This window comes from Macrotis lagotis, chromosome 4 (genome assembly GCF_037893015.1).
Source record: "Macrotis lagotis isolate mMagLag1 chromosome 4, bilby.v1.9.chrom.fasta, whole genome shotgun sequence".
NCBI classification, from domain to species: domain Eukaryota; kingdom Metazoa; phylum Chordata; class Mammalia; order Peramelemorphia; family Peramelidae; genus Macrotis; species Macrotis lagotis.
In genome coordinates, this window is record NC_133661.1 from 47674400 (window position 1) to 47700785 (window position 26386).

At 39.3% G+C, this 26386-nt stretch overlaps 1 protein-coding gene across 1 annotated transcript; it reads left to right on the forward strand.

Moving 5' to 3' along the window:
- The first annotated feature begins 2847 nt into the window (after positions 1-2847).
- Positions 2848-25743, forward strand: TBC1D21 (TBC1 domain family member 21). Its single transcript, XM_074232682.1, has 11 exons — positions 2848-3087; positions 5855-5959; positions 6241-6344; positions 7777-7871; positions 9064-9174; positions 9430-9530; positions 19508-19604; positions 20036-20136; positions 21912-22028; positions 24202-24285; positions 25606-25743. Exons 1-11 carry the CDS (start codon positions 3028-3030, stop codon positions 25636-25638), a joined length of 1008 nt encoding a protein of 335 aa, XP_074088783.1. The 5' UTR covers positions 2848-3027; the 3' UTR covers positions 25639-25743.
- The last annotated feature ends 643 nt before the right edge of the window (positions 25744-26386 follow it).

A 26386-nucleotide genomic window follows, 5' to 3' on the forward strand; every position in this document is an offset into this window, starting at 1 on the left:
AAAGAGATAAGAAAGCTCTCTGAGGAAAACAATCCTTCAGATGTAGACTGAAACTGAGAGAGGCTGCTGATTTTACGAGAAATCAAGATATAATAATTCAAAACCAAAAGAATGAAAAATTAGAAAATGTGAAACATCTCATTGAAAAAACAACTGAAATGGAAAACAGATTTAGGAAAGATAATTTAAAAATTATTGGAATACCTGAAAGTCATGACCAGGAAAAGAGCCTTGACATCATTTTCAAAGAATTCCTACAGGAAAATTGCCCTGATATCCTAGAAGCAGAGGGCAAAATACAAATTGAAAGAACCCACTAATCTCCCCCAGAAGGAGATCCAAAAAAACCAACCCCTAGGAATATTAAAGCCAAGTTCCAGAACTCCCAAGTCAAAGAGAAAATATTACAAGCAGCCAGAAGGACACAATTCAAATATCATGGAGCTGCAGTCAGGATCACACAGGACTTAGCACCAACTGCATTAAAAGCTCATAGGGCTTGGAATATAATATTCCAGAAGGCAAAAGGGCTCAGAATGCAACCAAGAATCAACTACCCAGCAAAACTGAACATCCTCTTCCAGGGAAAAAGATGGATTTTCAATGAACCAGGGGAATTCCAAATGTTCCTGTTGGAATGGCCAGAGCTGAACAGAAAGTTTGATCTTCAAATGCAGGACTCAGGTGAAGCATAGAGAGTGGAGGAGAAGGGGAAAATATGAGGGACTTAATGAGGATGAACTGCATGTATTCCTGCATAGAAAAATGATACTGATAATACTAATATGAACCTTCTCATTTAATAGAGTAGGTAGAAGGAGCTGTTATAGATGAAGCATAGGAGAGAGCTGAATTTGAAGATATAGTGTAAAAATGGAGTCAATGGCTAAAAGGGAAATGTAATGGGAGAAAGAAAAAGGAGAGGTGGAATAGGCTAAGATATTTCATATAAAATTTTTTTATTACAATGAGCTATTTCAATGATATGGAAGGGAGAAGGCAAGAGGGAATGAGGGAACCTTCACTCTCATCAGAGGTGGCTAGGAGAGGAAACAGCATATATACTCAATGGGATATAGACATGTGGAGTAAGAAGGAGAGAAGGGGGATGGGGGGAAGGGGGGATGTGAATGATGGAGGAGAGGATGGACTGTGGGGAGAGAGTGGTCAGATATAACACATTTTCTTTTTTACTTCTTGCAAGGGGTTAGGGTTGGATGGCCTGTCTGGGACCATAGGGCCAGGTAGATGCTGGACCTAAGGGGTGGTATGTGGACTCAGGGCCTCTTGGCCCCAGGGCTGGTGATCTGTCTGCTGCACCATTCAGCTACCCTAGAGCACATTTATGAAGAGGGACAGAATGAAAAGAGAGAGAAAACATAGTATGTGGTATTAGGGAAGTACGAATGGAGGGAGCTGCAATAAGCAATGGCAACAGTGGAAAAATATGGAAGTAGCTTTTGTGATGGACTTATCATAAAGAATGTGATCCACCCATGACAGAGCTGGAGGTGCTGGAACACAGACTGAAGCACATTTTTTATTATTATTATTATTTGGGGGGGGGGGGTTGTGGGGCAAATGTGGCTGGGTGGCTTGCCTGGGGCTGCACAGCTGGGTGATTGTTGGGTGTCTGAGGCTAGATTTGGACCCAGGTGCTCCGGGTTCCAGGGCCAGTGTTCTGTCCAAAGCACCACCTGGCCGCCCCTACTACTACTACTACTACTACTACTACTACTACTACTACTACTACTGCTACTACTACTATTATTATTTTTATTTTATTTTGGATCTTTCTTTTTGGTTTTTGCAGGGCAATGGGGTTAGGGTGGCTTGCCCGGGGTCATACAGCTGGGTGATTGTTGGGTGTCTGGGGTCAGATTTGGGCTCGGGTGCTCCTGGCTCCAGGACCAGTGCTCTGTCCACTGTGCCACCTGGCTGTACCTATTATTATAATTATTATTTTTAATTTTAATCTTAATTTTTTTCTTTATAACTCATGCAGGTCTATATTTTTGGGGGGAGGGGTATTATGTTTACTCTTTAACAAGAATATTTTAGTAATGTATTAAAATAACATCATTTGTAGGGGCGGCTAGGTGGCATAGTGGATAAAGCACTGGCCTTGGAGTCAGGAGTACCTGGGTTCAAATCTGTTCTCAGACACTTAATAATTGCCTAGCTGTGTGGCCTTGGGCAAGCCACTTAATCCCGTTTGCCTTGCAAAAACCTAAAAAAAAAAAAACCCATCATTTGTATAAAAATAAGAATTAATTATTTATTTTTTTTAAAAAAGAATGGGCTTACAGGAGTGGCTCGGTGGTGCAGTGGATAGAACACTGGCCCTGGAGTCAGAATTACCTGAGTTCAAATCTGGCTTCAGACACTTAATAATTACCTAGCTGTGTGGCCTTGGGCAAGCCACTTAACCCCATTTGCCTTGCAAAAACCTAAAAAAAAAAAAAAAAAAGAATGGGTTTACACCCTACCTTCTCCAGGAAGTCTCCCCTTCCTCTGACCTATAGTAGGTCCTACTGTCATGCCCTTTGACCCTTACCACACTATAGCTATTGGTTATATTTGTATGTACCCATGTCATATTTTTGAAGGCTCAGAGTCTTCATGGTGTTCTGATGTCACTGTGATGATTATTTTTTTTTGCAAGGCAAATGGAGTTAAGTGGCTTGCCCAAGGCCACACAGCTAGGTAATTATTAAGTGTCTGAGAACGAATTTGAACCCAAGTACTCCTGACTCCAGGGCCGGTGCTTTGTCCACTACGCACCTCACTGTGATGATTATTTTAGACTGTTTGTGATGTCATAAAAGTCTACTTAGTCTCCTGGGAGAGGCCAGAGAGAGGGTCATCTTCCCCTCATGGTTTATCTGGTCAGTAAGTAACCCAGAGCCTTCTTATCAAAAAAAGTCACCCTGAAGGGCCTAGACTTTCCTCAGTGATCTGGAATTCTCAGGGCTCTGGGAGGATTTCCCATTCTAAGGTTGCTCTACAAACAGCTAACAGGAGGTCATGTCCACCCTCTCTCCAGAAAACAGCCTATCTGCCGCAATGTCAGCCTCTTTCATCCTGGTGAGTGATTTCTGAGGGTCTGGACTTGCTTCCCCGCTCTCATTCACCCTGACCCTCAGAGAAGACTTTCACCTTCCATAAACATATTTTACTTTGGGGCGGCTAGGTGGCGTAGTGGACAAAGCACCAGCCTTGGAGTCAGGAGTACCTGGGTTCAAATCCGGTCTCAGACATTTAATAATTACCTAGCTGTGTGGCCTTGGGCAAGCCACTTAACCCCATTTGCCTTGAAAAAAAAACTAAAAAAAAAAAACCTAGCATATTTTACTTTGAGAATGTCCTTTCACTCACTATGGTGGTCATAAAGTGGTCATTAGTAAATCACTCATTCTTAGTCCTGCAAACCTCATTTCTAAGCACTGTACAGGGAGGGAATCTTCATAATCCTTTCACTTTTTCTCTCACCTGTGGTTCTTCACCTGTGGTTCTTCACCTGTTTGTATTTTCTGATACTTGGGTCTCAGTTAACTCCTGGTGTATGATACCACCTACTAAGTGGCTTGGTGAAGGATGGGAAAGCAAAGGGATATTGATCAGTGTACAAGGCAGGAGAACATCAGGGGAGGAAGATAATTTCCTTTTCTATTAGTGTGACCATTCTCCCCTATCCCATCCAGTCATCCCTGCATGCAGGAGTAGACAGCTACCAGCTTGATGCAGTGGACAAGCCCCTACATAGACCGTCTTCTTCACTGATCTACCAAGTCGACTGAAGTGAGACCCTAGGGAATTGGTTCCTTTGGGATATGGCATGATACCTTCTTAAAATACAAAATCTGCTGAAAGGAAGATTTTGAGAAATCACTTGCAATCACAAGTGAATTGGCTAGATTGTTTCCAAGGAGACACTTTGATGTAAATAATGATAATAACCAATATTGCTCTAGTAATTTAAAAATTACAAAGTTCTTTACATGACTTTCCTCACTTGATCCTCATAATACTCCTGTGAGGTAAGTTTTACAGCTTTCATCATGAGGTGGCTAGGGGGCATGCAATGATAAAGTGTTGAGTATAGACACAGAAAGATCTGAATTCAAATCTAGTCTCATGTAACTATTTACTGACCATATAGCTACTTACTGTGACTCGGAGTAATCATTTAACCTCTGTCTCTCTTGGTTTCTTCATCTATAAAATGGGGATGATAGTACCTACTTTACAGGGCTCTTATGACAATCACATGAATCATCCCTACCTTGCAAATGAAGAAACTGACACAGGGGAGTTAAATGATTTCAAAATCAGAATGTCATCCAGTGTACATCTTAGAATGAGAAGGGAAATAATTCAGACTTAGAACAAAGGCTGCTACTAGAGGGTAGGCTTGGGTGGGGTCAGAAGAACACAAGATACCTGGAGGTGTGACCTAGAGGGACACAGTGAAAGCTTTCAAAGAAAGAAATCTGGCTATAAGATGGACCTCATTTCATCCTTTCAGAGCTGATGATTTTTGTCTTCAACATCATCATTCTCATTACCACCACCATCATTATCAATAGCATCATTATCACCCTCATCATCATTATCATTTATCACCATCATCATATTTATTCAAAGTGTTCACCTTATTTTTTGGCTGGATACACTGTTTTCCTCATGAAAACAGACAAAGCCAGCTAGACTCTATCTATAAGGACAACCCAATAAATGGAGCAGGAAGATATATGAATCCCTCCTTCTTTCTTACCCATCAAGATCGACCAAGAAGATTGGAATGTTCCCCCTTCATTCTAGTCTCTATCTCTGATTAACTTCTTCTAGTAGTGTTACAAGAGATCATTTTCTGGGCTTAGATTTTTACAACTCAAACTCTTTCCCCCACTCCCTTATGGACTTTCCAGTAATGAAGTTGGTGGCATTGCTGTCTCTTATATTGTACATGATCTGAAAGGGGGTTATCATTTGATGAGCAATGCAGAATAATCACAAGACTGAGAAAAAGTTTGGCATCCTAAAACTTAGCAAAAGAGCATGGAAACAATAGTTGGGAGACACTGAGTTTGCAATCAGAGACAATTCAATTTTACCCAAAGTTCCTTCATCAAAAGCTTTGAATAATCCTAAATGCATTATGAATATTCATTACCTAATAATCTAGGTGCATTTTCATTACTTTCCTTCCAAGCTTAACCCAGTATAATTTATTCCAATTCTAACTGTACGCCAAAGCTCACCTATTGGAAAGCTTTTCTTTAACTCATTCTACTCTCAACTAGAATTAAAAAACCCTTCCTATTGTACTGTGGATCTATTGCTTTGAGGGAAGCCCACCCAAAACACCTTTCACATCTAACAACAGTTGAGCTATAAGCATATATTCCTTCATCTTCTGATTATAGAAGAGCCTTTAATTTGATTTTCTTTCATTTCTATTTCCCATTTGCTTCCTTTTTTCCCAAAGTAGAAACAGAGGTTATAGAGTCATGTAGTACATCTCTATATAAGTAGCAAGAAAACTTAAAACTATTTTCCCCAATCATACCAGTCATAGTAGTATTCCCCTCTCAAAGGTAAAAAGGAACCATTTCTTTTTTTCTAATAGCCTATTTGCTACCTGTGGTGTTCACTAGTAATATTCATCCAACCATCATTTTACAATTTGCCAGTGCTACAGTTTAGATTTACAAAAAAATCTCAGCTCTTACCAGAAGCCATTTTCTAAAATGACCAGTGTCTATTCTAGGACACATCATTTTAAGACAATATTTGAACAGAAAATAGAACAAGATTTTAAAACAGAACTAAATTGGTTTGGCCACACCAGGAGAAGAAACCACCAATTGACAAGACAGAATGGGATAACTACTTTGATGAGGATGGTCACTTGGCTAAATCTCGAGATTTTATTTGCCTCAATATCCTGGAAAGGGTAAGTCCTCCCACTTATTTTGAGAAAGAGAAAAAAAATGGGTTACCATCTTGTTACTACCCTGTGAGAGCTGGGGGAAGGAGAAAAATGGCTACCATCAGGATCTCATCCATACCCTTAAAAAGTTGGGGACCAGGAGGTCTGAGGATGAGAAGACAGTAGAGGGTGGAGAGGGTATGGTTTTGAGATGGAAAGTTCAGAGGAGAGGCTCAGAGTTTTGCCATTGCTCTGCCTATTCATGTGACCCCGGGGACTGGTCCCATGCCCACCTCTGCTCACAGGGCCTGCACCCCTTCATAAGGACAGAGGCATGGAAGTTTCTCACAGGCTACTATTCATGGAGGAGCTCCAAGGATGAACGATTGATGGTGGACAGCACTCGGAAGTAAGTTGGGTTACTCTTTTACAATAATAATAATATGGGAATAGGATGGAGAAGAAAAGTATGGGTTAGACTGGAATAGAAGGTCTGAATGATCATTTTTCCAGGTCTGTTTCCTCACTTATGAAATGAAAAACTATAATAGTTCTATTAATAACTTATTTGAAACCTTCTATGAGCCCCATGAACTACTAGGCTAAGTCAAGATTGTTTTAAGGAAAGGACGTTGTAAAGTTTAAAGTGCTAAATGGAGTTGCTATTATCATCAACCCTTCTAGTTTCAGAAGAACAAGGCATCTCTTTTCAAGTTAAGCTTTCTGAGATCCCATTCTTTTCCACCTTGTAAGGATCAAATGAGGTATTACATATCTCTAATACACATCTGCACACATCTATAATAAATTAGGTCATTAATAGAATCACAAATCCTTTGATTTGGTATGGGGATTGAATTCTTATCATTTAAACCTCAAAAGGACCTTAGAGATCCTAAGTCTAAGCCTTCCATTTTACAAATGAGGAAAATGAGACTTGTGGGAATTGGGACTTGTTAGTCAGTCAACAACCATTTGCTAAGTGTTTACTCTATTCCAGACAAAATACTAAATGATAGACTCAGAAAAAAAAATAGCAAGAAACAGTTGCTGCCCTCAAGAACTTCCATTCCAAGAGATCAAGATAAAATTAGTTAGGCATGCAGCCGCACCATCCTAAGCAGACAGAAAGCCATTTCAGAGGAGGAGATACTGTAACCAGAAGAGAAGGTCAGAAGATTAGGAAAGGAACTTGATGGTCTGGACTTGCTTCCCCAGTCCCCAGAATTTGAGCTGAATAGACTTCAAATTTGTTTCTAAATTGTCTTTCTCTATATTCAGCTCCCATATAATCTTTCTCAGAATAATTGAGTGTGGTTAGAGTCACTGAGCTTAGAAATCTTTTGTGAAAGATGATTCAGTCCTTTCTTGTTCCTTTACTCAGTTACCTCCCAAGCAGACATCTAATGTTCACAAAGACTTTCTTGGGAATTCTGTCTTCTCTTCCATGGAGTGGAATTATTTTCCTCTGACAGGATCTTGGGTCCTGATATATGAAATCTCTCCCTATCCCTAGTTATGACTCTAGGGATCTAGGAGGAAGAAAATTGGGCAGCAAAGATACAGATAATGCCAACCAATCTACTCTGGATTCCTCTTCCTCGGGAGTATATTGGGGAGAAATCTGTGGTCAATTGTTCTTCCCTATTAAATTTGTCTGGGGCTGCTGTGAAGCTATCCTGGCATTTACTCTGTACCCACCAACCAAAAATGGTGTGTTTCATTTATGACTGATAACCCCAGGAAGATCAGGAATTCCTTGTTCATACTGGCCCTTAGCCCCAAGTCATAACCATTCTCATTGCCAGGCCCCTGAAGGCATTCCCTTTGTTTCCTTGCAGGAAGAATTATCAGGCTTTATGTGAAATGTATGAGAAAATCCAACCACTCCTGGAAAACTTACACCGGAATTTCATTGAAACACAAAACAAGATTGGTGAGCAGAACTGGGCAGAATTACTCAGGATCTCCTCCCTCAAAAATTTCTAAAGAAGGAAATTCCCCAGGTTTTGTGGAACTGGCTACAAATGCTTTCAAGCTTTTTGTCAGTGCAACAACAATTAAATCTTTGCTGAGCCTCCTGGACTGGAGGTATGGGAGAGTGGGGTAGGGTAGGGGGGCACTCTGTAATATGGTTGAAGGGAGATTTACCCATGAGAGATCTAGAGAACCACACCAGGGGATAAATAAAGCCAAGACCTATGAGAGGTGAGAGGTCAGAGGAGAGGGACCTTTCAGTGTCAACTGAAAAGTTTCTTGGAAGGAGAGAGCTGGGACTGGAAAAGGAAATAATTGTTCATGCTGGTGGAAGGGAGAATGGAAGACACCTTAAGTAGATGACAAAGGAAGTAGTGGTAGATTAGAGAATAGGAGGAATGTCTTAAACAAAGAGGGATGTGTATATGTGCAGACAAACCAAGAGTAGCTTGATTTGTGGAAGGAACCCATTGAAGATTAAAGAATTCTCAAATCTCAATACCCATCAACCCATGAGGCTCCATCATGGGGTATAGTATTCTAGAGAAGGGAATGAGCTGCTCTCTCCCTCCCTGATACTATATAGGTCCGAACACTGACCCATTCCAAGGAAAGGAGAAAGTAGATGAAAAGATTCTGTCAAGGATATGAATATTACCTTCCTCATGACCCAGTTATTCTCTTTCCCTACCCAAAAAGTCAGAGAACTTGACCCATTACCTAGAATGTTCCATTACCAAAAAAAACTTCCCCTCAGAGGAAAGCACAGCACAATATGAATTGTGCTCACAGATGCATCAACAGAGGCAAACAAGGGCAATGACTATCTCAGGCATGTTCTGCTGCAAGAAGGATGGTCCTCACCATCTTATCTTTCCTTATACAATGAGGCTCTGTATGAGTCAGTCTCAAACATCATGAACTGAGACTTGCTTCTCCTGATTCTTACACAACCCTAATGTGAGACAGTTTGCCATTCTTGGGTCTATGGTTCAAGCTCCATCTCTAAAGATGTGCCAACTCTGATATCTCAGCCTTCCTTGTTGGGCAAATAACTATCTGGTTGCTTTGTCTGCACTGTTCAGGAGAGTGGGTAAATTTCTCACAGAGCTCAGTGGTTATTTTGTGATTATCTCCTCAATCTCTTGAAGCCTATGACATCCAGAGACTCTATGACAAGGATCCACTGGGCAATGTCATCATAGACAAGAAACGACTAGAGAAGATTCTACTCCTGAGTTATGTGTGCAACACAGAAGCTGGTGAGCTACCCCAGGATGCCTCTGCTTCTGCCCCCACCTCTCTAGCCAGTCCAAGCCTTTTCTTTTTTACCCTGTCCTGTCCGTCTCCCTGTATCATGGTTCTCTCTTCCTCAGTCTCCTCCCACAAGTTCCTAGGCCTTTGACTCCCCTGAGCCCTCCCCCTTCCCCTGGTCCACTCCTCCAACCCAGCTCCCAACCTAAGGAGGCCCTGGCATTCCACCCTCCCCTGCCACAGCTTTTTTATATCTCTGCTAGAATACCAACAGGGCTTCCATGAAATGGTGATGCTCTTCCAGCTGATGGTGGAGAATGACCATGAGACCTTCTGGCTCTTCCAGTTCTTTCTGCAGAAGACAGTGAGTGTCCAACCAAACCTTAACTACCCCAAATGAAATGGCAGTGTGAGCAGACTTAATTTCTTTTCATTTGCCTTTATCTTGTTGGTCTTATCCCCCTCCCCACAAGGTCTCTTCACTTTGCACCGAACTGCCAGAGGGTCCAGAGTAGCCTTATAACTTAATAGGCCTACCATAGAAGGAAGGAAGGAAGGAAGGAAGGAAGGAAGGAAGGAAGGAATACACATGAATTCACAGGTTCACTGTTTCAGGATTAGGGTAAGGCCGAGTTAGAGATGGATGTACATTTAAACTTATTCTGTTATTTATGTAGTTATGCCAAAAAGTTGTTATTCAATCATATCCAACTCTTCATGACCCTGTGGACTATATTGTCCACTGGGTTTTCTTGGCAAAGACACTGGAGAGGTTTGCCATTTCTTTCTCCAATGGATTAAGGCAAACAGAGGTTAAGTGATTTGCCCGGGATCCCACAGATATTGTCTGTGGGCAGATTTGAACTAGCTCTCTTACCTTCTGAGCAATCTCACTGCCCCTTGTCAGAGAAAATCACAGTATACATCTCACTCCTCTTCCTCCTCTTCCTCCTCTTCCTCCTCTTCCTCCTCTTCCTCCTCCTCCTCCTCCTCCTCCTCCTCCTCCTCCTCCTCCTACTACTACTACTACTACTACTACTTACTACTTCTTACTACTACTACAACTGCAATAATAATAAGAAAAAAAGGGGTAGACTAATGATTTCATTGGGATGGGATCTACCAATAAGAATATGGCCTCTTTCAACACAGATGAGCACTGCTTTTATAATTTCCAGCTTTACACAGTGGCCTGGGGGATTCTGAGGGATTAAGGGACTTGTCTAGGGTCACAGAGTCAGAAGGGGTCAAATGAGATACTTGAATTTAATATTTCTTGAGCCAATTTCACTATAACATTCTCTGTGGATAATAATTTTCAGTCATTTTTCAATTGTGTCTGACTCCTTGTGACTCCATTTAGGGTTTTCTTAGCAAATGAAGTGGTTTTCCCATTTTCTTCAGTTTATTTTAAAATGAGGAAATTGAGGCTAACAGGGTGAAGTGACTTGCCCAGGGTCACTTGTCTTGAGGCTGAATTTAAATTCAGGTCCTCCTGAGTCCAAGGCTGATACTAGGGTTAGAAGGAAGAAAAGGAAGAGGAGGAGGAATAATAAATTTGTACAGCAGTCTGCAGAACATTAAGCATAAAAGTTGAAAACTACAAGTATTTTCTCCATTTATCAGGCTAGATTTGAACTCATTTTCCTGACTCCAAGGCTAAGTATTTAATCACTAGGCCATGTTGTCTCTCATTTTTTTTTGTTTTTGCAAGGCAATGGGGTTAAGCGACTTGCCCAAGGCCATACGAAGTGTCTGAGGCTGGATTTGAACCCAGGTACTCCTGACTCCAGGGCCGGTGCTCTATCCACTATGCCACCTAGCCTCCCCATTGTCTCTCATTATTGAAGAGTATCAAGACTTGGAGTGAGGAGCCTTGGGTTCTAGTTCTAGGTATGAATAATTGAATGATCTTAGCCAAAGTATTTGTGAAAAGGGAGCAATGCACAACTTTTCTTGAAAGGTTGTTGTGAAATTCTTCTGTAAATGGTAATGAACAATAGAAATATATGCTATTATTTAATTATCTTTACTAGATTAGACTTTCCTTCCATTTGCATATTCAAGCTTATTTGCTGAGATATAGACAGTCTGTCTTTTTAATTGAAATTTTATTTTACTTTTCTAATTACATGAAAAGGTAGTTTTTCAGAATTCATCCCTTTGCAAATTTGGGTTCCACATTTTTCTACCACCCTCCCTTCACTGGACCTTCCCAATGGTGGCAAATGGTTTGATAAAAGTTAAACATGTAAAATCTGTTAAACATATTTCCATGTCAGTCATCTTATGAAAAGGAATTTGAACTAAAAGAAAAAAATATAAGAAAGGAAAAGCATAAAAAGTTTTTCAAAAGTAAACACATAGGGGCAGCTAGGTGGCATAGTGGATAGAGCACCAGCCCTGGAGTCAGGAGTACCTGGGTTCAAATCCAGTCTCAGACATTTAATAATTACCTAGCTGTGTGATCTTGGGCAAGCCACTTAACCCCATTTGCCTTGCAAAAACCTAAAAAAAATTACTGCTATGAATATTTCTGAGACATGTGAGACATCCTATACAGACCTAAAATTGGTATTGGTAGAGCAGAGGGTATGGCTCGGTTTTATTGCTCTTTGGGCATAGATCCAGAATGGCTGTATCAGTTCACAACTCCATCAATGCTTTAATGTCTCAATTATACAACATTCTCTCCAATACTGATCATTTTCCTTTTTTTGTCATCTTAGCCAGTCTGATAGGTATGATATTGTACCTCATAGTTGTTTCAATTTGCATTTCTCTAATCAATTATAATTTGAAACATTTTTTCATGTGGCTACAAATGGCTTTAATTTCTTCCTCTGAAAACTGCCTTTTCATATGTTTTGAATATTTATTAAGGAATGACTTATAATCTTATAAATTGGATTCCCTTCATTATATCTTCTTTATCAGAAACACTGTGAAATTTTTTCCCAGCTTTCTGCATTCCTTCTCATCTTAGCTCCATTGATTATATTTGTGCAAAACCTTTTTAATTTAATATATTCAAAATCATTCATTTTCCAATTTATAATATTTCTTGCTTGGTCATAAATTTCTCCCCTCTCCATAGATTCAACAGATGGACTATTTCTTGTTCTCATAATTAGTCCATGTGTAATTGTCTTTATGTCTAAATCCTGTACCTATTTTGATCTTATTTTGGTGTATATTTGGATATGAAATGTAGGCCTAGTTGTTGCCATACTATTTTACAATATTTCTAGTAGTTTTTGTAAGTGAGTTTTTATCCCAGAAGCAAATGTCTTGGATTGTCAAACAATTTTACTATAGTCATTTACTACTGTTTCTTTGGTACCTATTTTAATCCACTGATCCATTACTCTATTTCTTAACCAGTACCAGACAGTTTTGATGACTGCTGCTTTATAGTATAGTTTTAGATCTGTTAAAGCTAGGCCACCTTCCCTTGCATTTTTCATCAATTCCCTTGATATTCTTGACTCTTTGTTGCTCCACATGAATTTTGCTACTAATTTTTTGCTATCAAAAATAATTTTTGATAGTTTGATTGGTATGGCACTGAATAAATAAATTAATTTGGGTAGAATTGCCCTTTTATTAAATTAGCTCAGTCTAACCATGAGCAATTGACATTTTTCCAAATATTTAGATTTTACTTTTTGTGTGAAAAGTATTTTGTAATTGTTTCTAGGTTTGTCTTGGGAAGTAGATTCCCAGGTATTTTGTGTTGTCCACACTTACTTATTTTTTTAATTTTTTATTAAAATTTTATTTATTTTGAGTTTTACAATTTTTCCCCTAATCTTATTTCCCTCCCCCACCCCCCACAGAAAGCAATTTGTCGGTCTTTACATTGTTTCCATGTTGTACATATTGAGTGTGATGAGAGAGAAACATAAAGTATAAGGGGAAGAAACATAAAAGTATAAGAGATAACAAGATCAGACTATCAGGATTTTTTTCTAAATTAAAGGAAATAGTCCTTGGACTTTGTTCCATCTCCACGGTTCTTTCTCTGGATACAGATGGTATTCTCCATTGCAGACAGCCCCAAATTGTCCCTGATTGTTGTACTGATGGAATGAGCGAGTCCCTCAAGGTTGATCATCACCCCCATGTTGCTGTTAGGGTGTACAGTGTCTTTCTGGTTCTGCTCATCTCTCTCAGCATCAGTTCATGCAAATCCCTCCAGTTTCCCTGAATTCCCATCCCTCCTGGTTTCTAATAGAACAATAATGTTCCATAACATACATATTCCACAGTTTGCTAAGTCATTCCACAGTTAATTTTAAATGGAATTTCTCTTTCTATCTCTTGTCTTTGAGCTTTATGGTTCATAGAAAGAAATGTTGATGATTTATATGGGTTTATTTTCTGCTACATTGCTGAAGTTATTGTTTTAAGTAGCTTTTAATTGATTTTCTTGGGTTCTCTAGAGTGAGAGTTTTGCTTCCTCATTGCCATTTCTTCTTCTCTTATTGCTAAAGTTAACATTACTAAAACTATATTTAATAATAGTGACGACAATGGGAATCCTTGTTTCAACCTTGATCTTAATGGAAATGTTTCTAGTTCCCCATTACATATAATGCTTGTTGATGGTTTTAGATACTTTTTATTATTTTAAAGAAACCTCCATTTATTCCTTATGGTCTCTAGTATTGTTTTTTTTTGGGGGGGGGGTTGGCAAGGCAATGTGCCCAAGACCACACAGCTAGGCAATTATTAAGTGTCTGAGGCTGGTACTCCTGACTCTAGGGCCAGTGCTCTATCTACTGTGCCACCTAGCCACCCCTGGTCTCTAGTATTTTTAATAGAAATAGATATTGTATTTTGTCCAAGACTTTTCCCAGCATGATAATCTTAGGATTTCCATTAATTAGGTCTAGAGGTTCTGAAAGATTGAGAGTCTTCCCCAAGCTCACACAGCTAAAATGTGATATGGTCAGTTCTTGAATCCAGATTTTCCTGGTGCTTCCATCCACTCTACCACTTGGCTTTTCATTCAGAGAATCACAAAACTGGAAAAAACCTCAGAGATCTTCCGATCCAAACCCTACCCAACGATGACTCCCACTTCCCAACAAATTGCCACCTAAAAATTTGAGTGTCAGGGAATTCCAGGGAAGTTCACTCCACATTTTGATTACCCCAGTTGTTTTCCTTATATTGGATGATATCTGCCAGAAAGTCTAAGTCCTAGTTCTGAAGCCAAGTAAAACCAACCTAATTCTGCTCCCCCCAGTACCCTTAATCATAATGGCAAGACCATTCTCATGTCTTCTCTGTCTTCATTTCTCTAGGCTAAATGTCTTGAATTCATTTTGACTTGTGGAATAGTTTTGAGTCATTCAGGGTTCTGTTTCTTCCTCAGAATACACTTCCGATTTGTCAATAGTCTTTCCAAAATGTCAGAACTGGACACAGTATCCCAGATTTAGACTAACCTAGACAAAATCTAGCAAGATCACTTCATTCTGGACAACATGCTATCACTAATGTGATCTAAAATTGCATTAGAGATTTTAAGAGCAAGTGTGGTAGACTAGACAGAAAAGTGGCCTTGGAGACAGGAAGACATGGATTCAAATTCTACCTCTGACTGGGGTTTCACTACTTAATTGAGCTGTTGCTGATCTGCTTTGGTAGGGTAGTATCTTTGGGGTAGCTGGGTGGTACAGTAGACAAAGCACCTGGTCTGAAGTCAGCAAGACCTGAGTTCATATTTGGCCTCAGATATATACTTATGACCCCTGACTTAACTCCATTTTCCTCAATTTTCTCATTTGTAAAATGGAAATAATAGCACCTACATCCTAAGTTATTGTCAGGAATATAATATTAACTACTTAGTGACACATAAATAAGCTAGCCATCAGGATGATGATATTATTATATTGTAAAGTCATAAGTCCAGAACAAAGAAGAAACACAAAGGTCCTGTCAGTTGCTTTGTTACTCTGATGAGTTATTTCAAGCTTTTAAGTCCCCTAGACCCTCAAGGTCTTTTTTGTTTGGTTTTGGTTTTTTACATGAAATTTATTCTACATCCTGTACATGAGCAGAGAATATAAAAATAACACTTTGCTTGCATCACTAATTTATTATATTAGTTTCAGGCATTCTTTCAGCCCTTTAGGATCTTTTTGAATCCTGTTTCTGTTATCCATTCTACTGGGTATCCCTCCCAGCTGTCATCTGAAAATTTGACAATCTATCTGTGCCTTTATCCAAATCTTTCACAAAATTTCTGAGAATGAGACAAAGGATGGAGCTCCAGGGCCTCCTACTAGAGACTTTCTGACAGGTTGACATCCAGCTCTTAATGGATTTGGTTTGGGTTAGTCACCCATTTCATATCTCTTTGCCTTTTCATGATAGACATTGTCATACATCTTGCTGGAATCCAACTATCTTATGTCATAAGTATTCTCTTGACTTGTGACTGAAATCATCTCAACAAAAAGAAAATGAGGTTAGTCTGACGTATTCCTCAAGAGCTTATGCTGGTTCTTAGTGGTTTACTAAGCACCCTTTTTGAATGCTTATATACTTCTCCATTAATATTGCACCTCAAACTGATAGTAGCTCACTGTCTTATATAGTTCAAATTTTCCTGTTGCTACTCCTGAGCCTCTTCTGTGATTCTCAAAAATCAGCAACAGAAACTTAACACTTAAATCTAAATGCTAGTTCCATTCCCTGAGTCATAGTTTATCTACTGACTTGAACACATGGAGGACAGCTAGAGGTTCCTTTGTCTTTTCATTTCTCCTGGGTTCCAATTTCTTAACCATTCCAGCTTCTCTTTTGCAAAAAAACAAAGGAGCAAAATGGCAGCTGAATTGTTCAGTCTTTCTATCCATACACAGCAGAGTGAATGTTCTCCAACTTAGGTAAAAAGTTTTTTGGCTTTTTTGTTCCTTTTTAAATTCTCCATAGTATTTATCATCTGATTCAGCTCAGTCTAATCTTCTGATGGTCAGACAGGAATGAGTCATTTTTTTTATATCCATCCTGCCCACTACTCCATCTCCTAGTTGAACCCTTTAAAAAACTGGTTGTGTCCCTTGTGTCCACTGCAGTCTCCTTAGATAGTCCTGCTCTTCTTAACTCATTATATAATTTTATGAATATATCATCAGAATTTCACAGTCATCCACATCACCCAACACTGAAAGAATTTTGGCTTTGCCCTTGACCCTAAGGTTATAGAATTATTTTGTAGAGAGTATTTTCCCAGCATGATAATCTTAGAATTTCTGTTCATTAGGTCTAGGGGCTCTGAAAGATTGAGTCTTCCACAAGCTCACATAACCAAAATGTGACATGGTCAGTTCTTAAACCTGATTTTCCTGGCTCTTCCATCCACTCTACCACTTTGCCAAAAACATTTAATGAAAATAGAAATCAACTATATACCTGTAATATTGAATTGCATTCTCCCATTAATGCACAGAGTATCTTTCCAAAGAAGGGTTTTACAGGATAGTAAGGTCTACTTAGCAAATATATATGGTGAGGGTAACTCATAACACTAAAACTATAGACTTCAGTGTCTACTATGTCTCTGGAACTGACCATAAATATTCCTTGGTGAGCTTAACTTCTGTGTTGAACAAATGCTTCCACCGCTAAGCTGTACTGATCCACACTGTGGTAGATGAACACTTCATTGGGCATGGTGTCTCAGCTGGATGAGTTAGTTTATTTGTGCTGCTTCTCTTGTGGTCTGTTCCTAAGCTGCTTTTCTTCTCAAGTGAGCTTGCTCCCCTGACAGCAACTGTAGTATCTGTCACTTCCAGTTTTAGGCTTAGTTGATGCTTTCAATTGAATTAATGTTGTATTTTCTTGGGAAAAGACAATAACCTTTATCCTAAATTTGGCAAAATGCCTCTACCATTCAGTAACTTTGCAGGACTTTTCTCCACCTCTCAGCAAAAACAGTTGACAATAAAATAAATTTCTTCTCTTCTCTTGTATTTCTCCTCCTTTTTCTCCTCTCCTTTTCTTTCTCTTCCTTGGCAGCAGATAATAGTAGGGAACAAAAATATCTTCTCTATTTCAACCACAGGCAGTAGTGGGAAACAAACCATAAACCTCTCTCTAGCTAAATAAATTTGTCTGGCAACAAGTAACAGTGCAGAGAGGTTTCTTCTGATAAAGTTCTGAAGTCTGTTATTTTACCTCTATAATTATCAATTGAGTTTTCTCTGAGAGAGATCTCACCTAATTTTATTACTAATAACCAACTGTCCATCATCTATCACTAAGCCATTATCAAGTAAAATATATTTGTTCCATAATCACAAAATTCTAACCCAGAAAACTTAAGTGTCTTACCCAAGGTCATGGAAATAGTAAATAGCTGTGCTAAATTTTGAAATTTAAGGTCCTCTGGAGATCAAATGAATTTGCTGAAGAATTTTCTGGGCTGTTTTGTTCTCCTTGTTAAAAGGATTGTCTTAAAATAGTAAAATAGTAGAAGATGGTGATAGAAGAGTTGCTTTTTTTTCCTTAATTCATTTCCATTTTTCCAGCACTAATATTTTATTCTAACAGGTAACATTATAATTGTTGCAGTCTCACAAAATGTCTTCTCATCTTCTTTCCTAATTTGCTTTTAACTGTGACCGACCATTATTCTATCTAATTGATTTTTTTTTTACTGAATACAGGTAGCTAATTTTGAAATGATTCACTCATCTGTACCTAGTCACTTCCTGTCTGTTAAGATGTAATTGATTTCATTTTGGAATGTTATTTGCTTCTCACTTTTGCCAGCCACTTTTCGGAAAGAAGTGATTTGTTATAATAAGTATAAAATTCCTGAGTAATCCAACAGTCACTGACCTCTTTTCTTAATACTGAACCATATTTTTCCAACATATTTTTGTTATTCTCACAGATGACAATCTTTGTAATGATCAAAGGATCAAGGTTATGTTGACTTGAGACTTGTCATGTTCCTTGTAGAATTGCTCTAACATTACATTCTGTACAAAAAGATGTTGATATATAAACTGCAATTCAAATCTTAGTGGGTTTGGGTATTTTTCCCTGCCCATTGAGCCCTGAAGAGTGAAATGACTATGAGCCTAAGAAATGATTTCTTATTGCTTTCAGCTGTATGAAGAAATCATCTTCATCAACACCTTGATTTGCACCTCCAAAAAGTGCCCAAGAGCCATCCTTCCATATAGCTATGGCTTTTTATGTCTTCTCATTTCATTGATCACATGAATATCAATGTTGATTTGGTTCCATTCTTCAAAAAGCATAGCAACATGTTGGTCAGTGGGCAAAAGTCACACATAGAAGACCAACAGTTTAAGTTAATGCTAGATCATCAAAGAGTCACCTGCTTCACTTTGTCACCGCCACTTTGAAAGGCAAAGTGGGCACTAAAGCAGAGAGGAGAAAATAGACCTCCTTCCCTTCTCGACAGAGATTATAAGTTTGAGACATTGAATATAATATCAGACTCACAAAAGTGTTGGTTAGTTTCATTAAACTACTTTGTATTCTCTTTATTTTTTATTATAAGAGACAGTTCTCTCATGAAGAAAAAAAGAAGAGGTTTGGAAATGAAAGTAAATGTAAAAAAGTAAAGTAAAATGTAAAAAGAGATTTTAATTTGAAATTTGAAATGTATATGCAGTTGTTTTTCAGGGAACGAATTTAGGGTATTGTCAACTCCAATATTGCTTTATAGGTCTGTACATCATGATCATAGTCTGTGTAACTTTAAATACTCTATCTCTCTGGGTCTCGGTTTCCTTATCTATAAAATGAGAGGTTTAGACTAGGTGACCTCCAAGATCCCTTTGAACTCGAAATCTATAACCTTGTGGCCACCAGAATTTGAGTGGAGGTCTCCTTCCCACCAGTCACAGCTACACTTGTACAGCTAACCAACTTCCTAGCCACGTACTTCTTCCTTGGTCCATTTGCCTCCACATTTGAGGTGCCCATCTTCAGACCACACTGGTCACTCTTCGACTTGATAACAACATTCACAGTCAATTAAAGGGGGGGCCATTTTTCAATGGTTTTCTGCACCTCCCAAGCAAGTCTGCTGAGAGTTGTCCTGCCTGGGACATGAAAACTAACCTAGGGATATATCAAACTGTTTAGAATCATGAACACTGAGACCTGGCCCAAAATATTGTCAGCTACTATGTGAAATCAAGTGAAGAGTACACAAAGGTCCCCATGGGGCTGGGAAAAGGGCATCCTTGAGGATCATAAGTGACTGTTCCAGTGCTCTCCAGTTCCACTTTTCTTCTCTCTCTCTCCCTCTTCCCCACCTGTCACCCTCCATCTTTCCAGGAGCATAGCTGTGTCATTAATATTGGAGTGGGGAAGAACCTGGAAATGCTCAACTCCTTGATTTCTTTAATGGACCCTGTCTTTGCTGAGCACTTGAGTGAGTTGGTCTTTTACTTTTCTACCTACTTTATCTGTTCCATCCCAGCAAGGGACCCTGGGGATAGCAAAGAATCCAATCCAAGAATGGCCCAAGGGAAAGACCATTGAACACTGATCCCAATTCAAATTTCCCTTGGCCACCCAACCTTTATGTGCCTTTGGACAAGTCACTTAACCATTAGGGCCTCAGTTTCCTCTTCTATAAAATGAAGAAGTTGGGTGGTGTGACTTCTAATAGCATACAGGGGGTTTAGGCACCTCATCTTGAATATCCTCTGCTTGTCTTGATGTGCCTGGCTTGTCACCTGCCATGCTCCCCTAGTGGAGGAGAGATTATTCTGGAGAGGGGATAGGAGCTTTGGGGGTGCGGGCCTCAGGGGGAGGAGGGAGAACCAATCACTTGTTGAATTGATTTTTCTCCCCCAATAGGAGGGAAAGGTGAAGGAGCTGTGCAATCTCTATTCCCCTGGTTCTGTCTCTTCTTCCAAAGGGCATTCAAGTCTTTTGATGATGTCTGGAGGCTGTGGGAGGTGAGGAACTTGGGTGGTTTGATAGATTAGTCTGAATAAGTCCATATCTTCACCTCATTCACTTTCCTGCCTTTCCCCTTCCCAGCCATTTATCTTTTTTTTTTTTCTGATGCTGGTAACACTCAGGCTCCCTTTCCCAGAGGACCCAGGACAGTAATCAAAACCCCATAAGACAGCCCCTTTGTCTCTATCTACACTGCTGTACCCAAAAGCCAGGCTGAGAGAATCTAACGCCCAGTATAGGTGCAGGGCATTAACTTCCTTTGACTCTGCCCGGTTAGATCTCAAGAGATTTTATACTAAGATCTTTGCTGTTCAAGTTGTTCCTCAGAGAGATGTGACACTTTCCCCTGCAGTGAAAATCCAAGGGAAAATGCAGATTTTTTTTTTCAGTTAGAGCATCAGTGACACATTAAATCACTTTGAAAATCTTTCTTTGGGGCAGCAGGAAGAAATCTGGATTTTCCCCTTAGTTTGCAATTTACATATTTGATAAAGGGAGAGTGCCCAATAACCTGGATATTTGACAAATTATTAAGATTGTCCAGGATGGTTGACTAAGTCCCAAGTATCCTGGGAACCCCAGATAAGATAATCCGGTTTCTGACCTCTTCTGGTTCCCACGATCTATCTCTTGGGGGGAGGAAACCTTGGAAAAAAATGAATCTGAGTCCAATCTCTGATGAATGGTCCAGAATTAAAGCAGAGGGACTCAATTTATTTTAATAAACATTGTTAGAGAACCTAATATGGGGAAGAAACTGAGTGACCTTCCAGGGTCCCAAAGATGGAAGAAGTCTCCAGTCCAATAGGGTGGGGTTTGCCATATGCCTGAATAAGTATGATCCAATAGAATATGACAGAATAAAGTAGAACTAGAGAGTAGGTGTTCTAAGAAAATCTAAGGGGAAGAAGTCAGGGGAGGTTTCATGGAAATGGGTTTTGAAGGGAAAGGAGAATCCAACAATGGTCAAATAATCTAACCAGTATGAAGGAAAGAGAGGAAAGGACAAAACCAGAAGAGTGAGTAATCTAGAATGTAGGCTTCTTAAAGCAGAGCAGTGGAAAATAAGGTTAGAAAGATAAATGGAGGAAAGATTAGGCAGGCTAGATGAACTCTCACAAAACAGAGTATCTCAAAAATCAGCCCTGTAAGGGTCCTGTGCTGTGGCCACTCATTCTTTGGGATATCAATGCTTTGTCATGAACCATCTCCCCCCCCCCCCCCAAGGACCTGGATCCATGATTCTCCCTCTTCCCCTTAGTCCTCTTCCACTCATAATTCCTATAGATAAGGAAACCTTGCTCCTCTCTGAGGTCAGGGACTGTGCCACCTCCTCTTGTCTCCCCTAATCAATCAAATGAGAATTGATTAAACTTCTATTTTTTTTTTGTTTTTGCAAGGCAAATGGAGTTAAGTGGCTTGCCCAAGGCCACACAGCTAGGTAATTATTAAGTGTCTGAGACCGGATTTGAACCCAGGTCCTCCTGACTCCAAGCCCGGTGCTTTATCCACTATGCCACCTAGCTGCCCCTAAACTTCTATTTTTAGATAAATATTGTTAGACTGGAGATACAAAAATGAGATAATCCCTCATTTTCCTCAAAGAGAATAATTATAATCTGCTCAGGAGGCAAGGGGATAACATATACACAGGGAAATAAACATAAGACATATTAAAAATAAATACAAGTAGACAGGATCCCAGTTATGAAAATCATCCTAAACAACTTATTACCCAAAGCTGACTCTCCCTGGTCCATGATTCCCACAGGTCCTGTTGACAGGGAAACCCTGCAGAAACTTCCAGGTATTTGTGGCCTACAGCATGCTGCAGATGGTAAAGGAACAAATCCTTCAGGAGAGTATGAACAGTGAAGAAATCGTCATGGTGAGAGAACCCATGGGGCGGCCTGGTTTAGGATCTTTGGGGGAAGTGGGCACATATCTTTTCTCCTTCTTCCTTCAACCTCTGAATTCCCTACTCTCTCTTCGCCCATTCCCAACTAAATGAATAGTCACAAGAATTAGAGCAAGAGTATGACAGTAAACATTTAACAAGCAGGTTCTTGATGAACTCATGATATATTTTTAATTTGCATTACTAGCATTTTCTCCAAAACTTTCATACATCTAAATAATCACTAAAGCAAGATATGAGATCCTGATTTGTGGTTTGCCAGTTTCTGAGGTCCACTCTGAATATCTGACAAACAACTTTATGCTAGCATTTTTTTGCTATTCAGTCGTATTTGACTCTTTGTGACCTCATTTGGGGTTTTACTAGCAGAGATGCTGGGTGGTTTGTCATTTCCTTCCCCAGATCATTTGACAGATGAGAAAACTGAGGCTTAATTATTAAGTGAATTGCCCAGGATCATGTAACTAGTAAAGATCTGAGGTTCGATTTCAATTCATGAAGATGAGTCTCCCTGACTTCAGGTCTGACATTCCATCCATTGTGCCACCCAACTGCCCTTAAGCAACACATCCCTTGGCTTAGAGTCAGGGCATAATGTGGTAGGATGGAAAGAGCACTGATTCTGGACCCAGATGATCTTTTTCAAACCTTGTTTCTCATATTTACTATCTGTGACCCTTAAGCAAATTATTTAACAACCCTGGGCCTCAGTTTTTTTATCTGGAAAATGCTTCAAGTTCTAAACTTAGGACCCTCTGTTCTGTCCTTACCCACCATGGTTGATCTTGGATCCTGGTTTTCTCATGAGGAAAGGGGGGAGAATGATAACTATTTTTCTTAACCTCATAGTAAGTAGGCATACACCTGAAGACTCTTCAAAACTAAGCCTGAGATTAAGGAAGGGGTTGGGGGTGGGGGAACAGAAGACACACAGGAAAAGTCCTGGACTTGGAGTCAAGAGAGCTATATTCAGATCCCACCTCTAATACTTACCTGTTGTATGACCCTAGTCAAGTCACTTAGTCTCAAGACTGTTTCTTCAACTGTAAAATGAGTATAATGATATCATCCTGTGGTTTCTATCTGCTAAGACCAATGTTAGGTTTCAATGGGAGATGTTATATATATATATATATATATATATATATATATATATATATATATATATTCTGATCTTTTTTCCAGTGTATTCATTAGTTGTGTTGACTTACTGTCTTTTTTCCCCCACCTCTTTTTTTTCTTTAAAAGTGACCATTTGTTATAGAGGGTGACTCTCTGGGAGCAGGAAAGCAAGGGATATTGAGGATAACTGATGATTAAAAAAATAAAAACTTCTTTTAAAATTTTTTTTTAAATTAAGAGTACTCAAAAGAGAACTTTTTCTTATCTGTTCTCTGAGGGAGTCAATGACTCAGGTGGTAGGAGCAAAAGGGTGGGACCAAGAGAATGGGAAAGTCCCAGATGCTGCCCCATCTTACCAGGGCCAGGTGGGGAAGAGGAAAACTTGTAAAGGTGATGAAATTGGACTGGAATCTACCTTCCTTTCAGTTAGTCCTCCGCTTCTCTTCTTGACCCCCACAATCTTTTTCCAGCCTTCCTATCTCTCAACCATATTTACCATCCCTCAACAATCTCTTCCCAGTAGCCAGTCTCTCTTAGACCACCCAATTTGAAGAAGCAGAATACTCCATTCTTAGGACTTATTTTTCCCCTTCCATTTCCTGGTTTTTTTTTTAAGTTTTTTGCAAGGCAAATGGGGTTAAGTGGCTTGCCCAAGGCCACACAGCTAGGTAATTATTAAGTGTCTAAGGTCAGATTTGAACTCAGGTATGCCTGACTCCAAGGGCCAGTGCTCTATCCACTGTGCCACCTAGCTGCCCCCCATTTCCTCTTAATAAAAACTTGTTCTCAGGCAAACTGTCCCCATAGAAAATAATTGACTTTTAACTGGGGGAAAAAAAGCATTAAGTGAATAAAATTTTAGGGACTTAGAAAGAGGAGATAATGGGACATGGAGGCTTCCCAGAGTTCCTCCCATCACACTGTGGAAATATTCACCTTCCTCTGGTTGTGCATGGCCTCTCTGGGGATACATCCTTCAGATAGATTCAGATGACCCACAATTCTTCTTTCCCCTCCACAGGCCTGCAATAATCTTATTGACCTTGATGCTGATGAGCTCATCTCTGCTTCCTGTTTGGTCTATGCTGAACTAATGAAAAAGGATGTGAGTATTCAGAATGTCCAGGTCCTCTTAAGGCAACCTTCCTCCACTAACTTTCCTTTCTCCCTCAATCCCTCCCCCCAAAAAACAAACATCACTTTCCTTTTTTATTCTCTCAGTGCTTGAGAGAATCATTGGCACCAAATTATTGTAGTTTTTCATCCCTAATTAGACAGTGAGCCCCAGATGAACTCTTTTCTCTGCCTCTCCCCACAATTTAAGTATAGGACTTAGGTGAATGCTGGTTCTATTAATGAATGGAAGCATAAGCAAATGCAAGAGTAAATGAATGAATGAATGGAGTGAATGACTGAAGAATTGAATGATTAAATAACTCATGAATAAAGCGTAGGAATAAGTGAATGAATGAAGTCAATGAGTGAAGTAAATGATTAAATAATAGTGAATGTGTATGAATAAGTAAATGAATGGAGTGAATGAGTGAAGAAGTAAATGAATAACTAATGAACAAGTGTGTAGGAATAAGTAAATGAATGAATGAATGGAGTGAATGAGAGAAGAAGTAAATGTTAAATAATCAGCAAATGCAGGAATAAGAGTGACTGAATGAGATGAATGAGTGAAGAAGTAAATGATTAAATAAACAACAAATGAACAAATGCAGGAATAAGTGAATGACTGAAAAAATAATCAGTAAATACAGAAATAAGTGAAGGAATGAAGGAATGAAGGAATAAATGGAGTGAATGAGTAAAGAAATGATTGAAAGCAGCAAATGCAGGAACAAGTGGATGACTGAGTGGAATGGATGAATAAATAGAGTGAGAAAATAAATGAGTGAATTAATCAGTGGATGAATGAATGGACAAAACAGTGAAGGAATGAAAACATGTCAGTGAAATAAGATCTAAAGGAAAGATTGGTCAAAGAATTGAATAATGAAAGATGAGTGAGTTAATTAACAGGTGAATAAACCAGTGTATATTAATGAATCAATCAAAGGATGCATGAGTAAATGAATAAGTGAAAGAATGAATCAAAGAATGTGTTGGTGATTAAGTAAATGGATGAATGAATGAACTATGGAGTGAGTGAAGGTATAAGTGGTGAAAAGTAAATGAAAGCATGTCCAAAGTAATGAATGAATGAAGGAATGAGTAAAGAAAGAAGGAAGGAGCAAAGGAATGAATCGGTGAATGAGTCAAAGAATGAATAATTAAACAGAGGAATGATTGAGTGAAGGAGAGAAGGAATGAATTCAGTAAGTGAAGGAATCAGTGAGTGAATAGCTGCTACTGTGGCAAGTAAATCACCATTCTTTGACTCCTAATGGCCCGGGGTCCTCTCCTTTTATTTCCTTAGGTTCCAGAACACTTAAAGGACTTCTTCCAGTAAGGAAACGACAACACTGTAATCCAACAGGACAGACATAATGTCTGGGCAGTAATGTCAGGAACAAGGCACTAGGATGAGGGAATAATACACCACCATTGGAAATAACCATTGCTTTGAGCGAGTGACCATTTCTATGGGCCCTGTGTTACTGAACTGCCTCTTCAAGTTGGGTGGACTAAGAGAAATTGGCCACCTTGGAGGAGATTGTTGAGGGATGGTAAATATGGTGAGAGATAGGAAGGCTGGGAAAAGATTGGGAGGGTCAAGAAGAGACTGGAAACAACAATATTGACAATAATGATGATGATGATGATGATGATGATGTACTTGTATTTATAGAGAATGTTACAATTTCTAGAACCCTTCCCAAAGTCCAGTGAGGCTAGTAGTGCAGATAGTATCATCCTCATTTTATAGACGAGGAAAACAGAACTCCATGATTTTTCTCAGGGCAACACAGTTAATAGTGTCAGAGGCCAATCTTCTCATTTCAAGTCAAATATTCTTTCTATTCCTTGGGCCAAGAAGAATATATGCAGGCAGGAAAGAGACTGGAAAGACTAAGAAAAGACAAGAGAGATGGAATGAGATTGTGTGGGTTGAAGAGAGATTGTACAGTTCTGGGAAATTATGCAGGTTAGTAACTATTTAAAAGGCAGCTGTGTATTCTGTGTTAAAAATAACTGCTAAAAGAGGATTCATGATCAAAATACTAAAGCTAAAAGAGGGTTCATGTAAATGGCCCCCA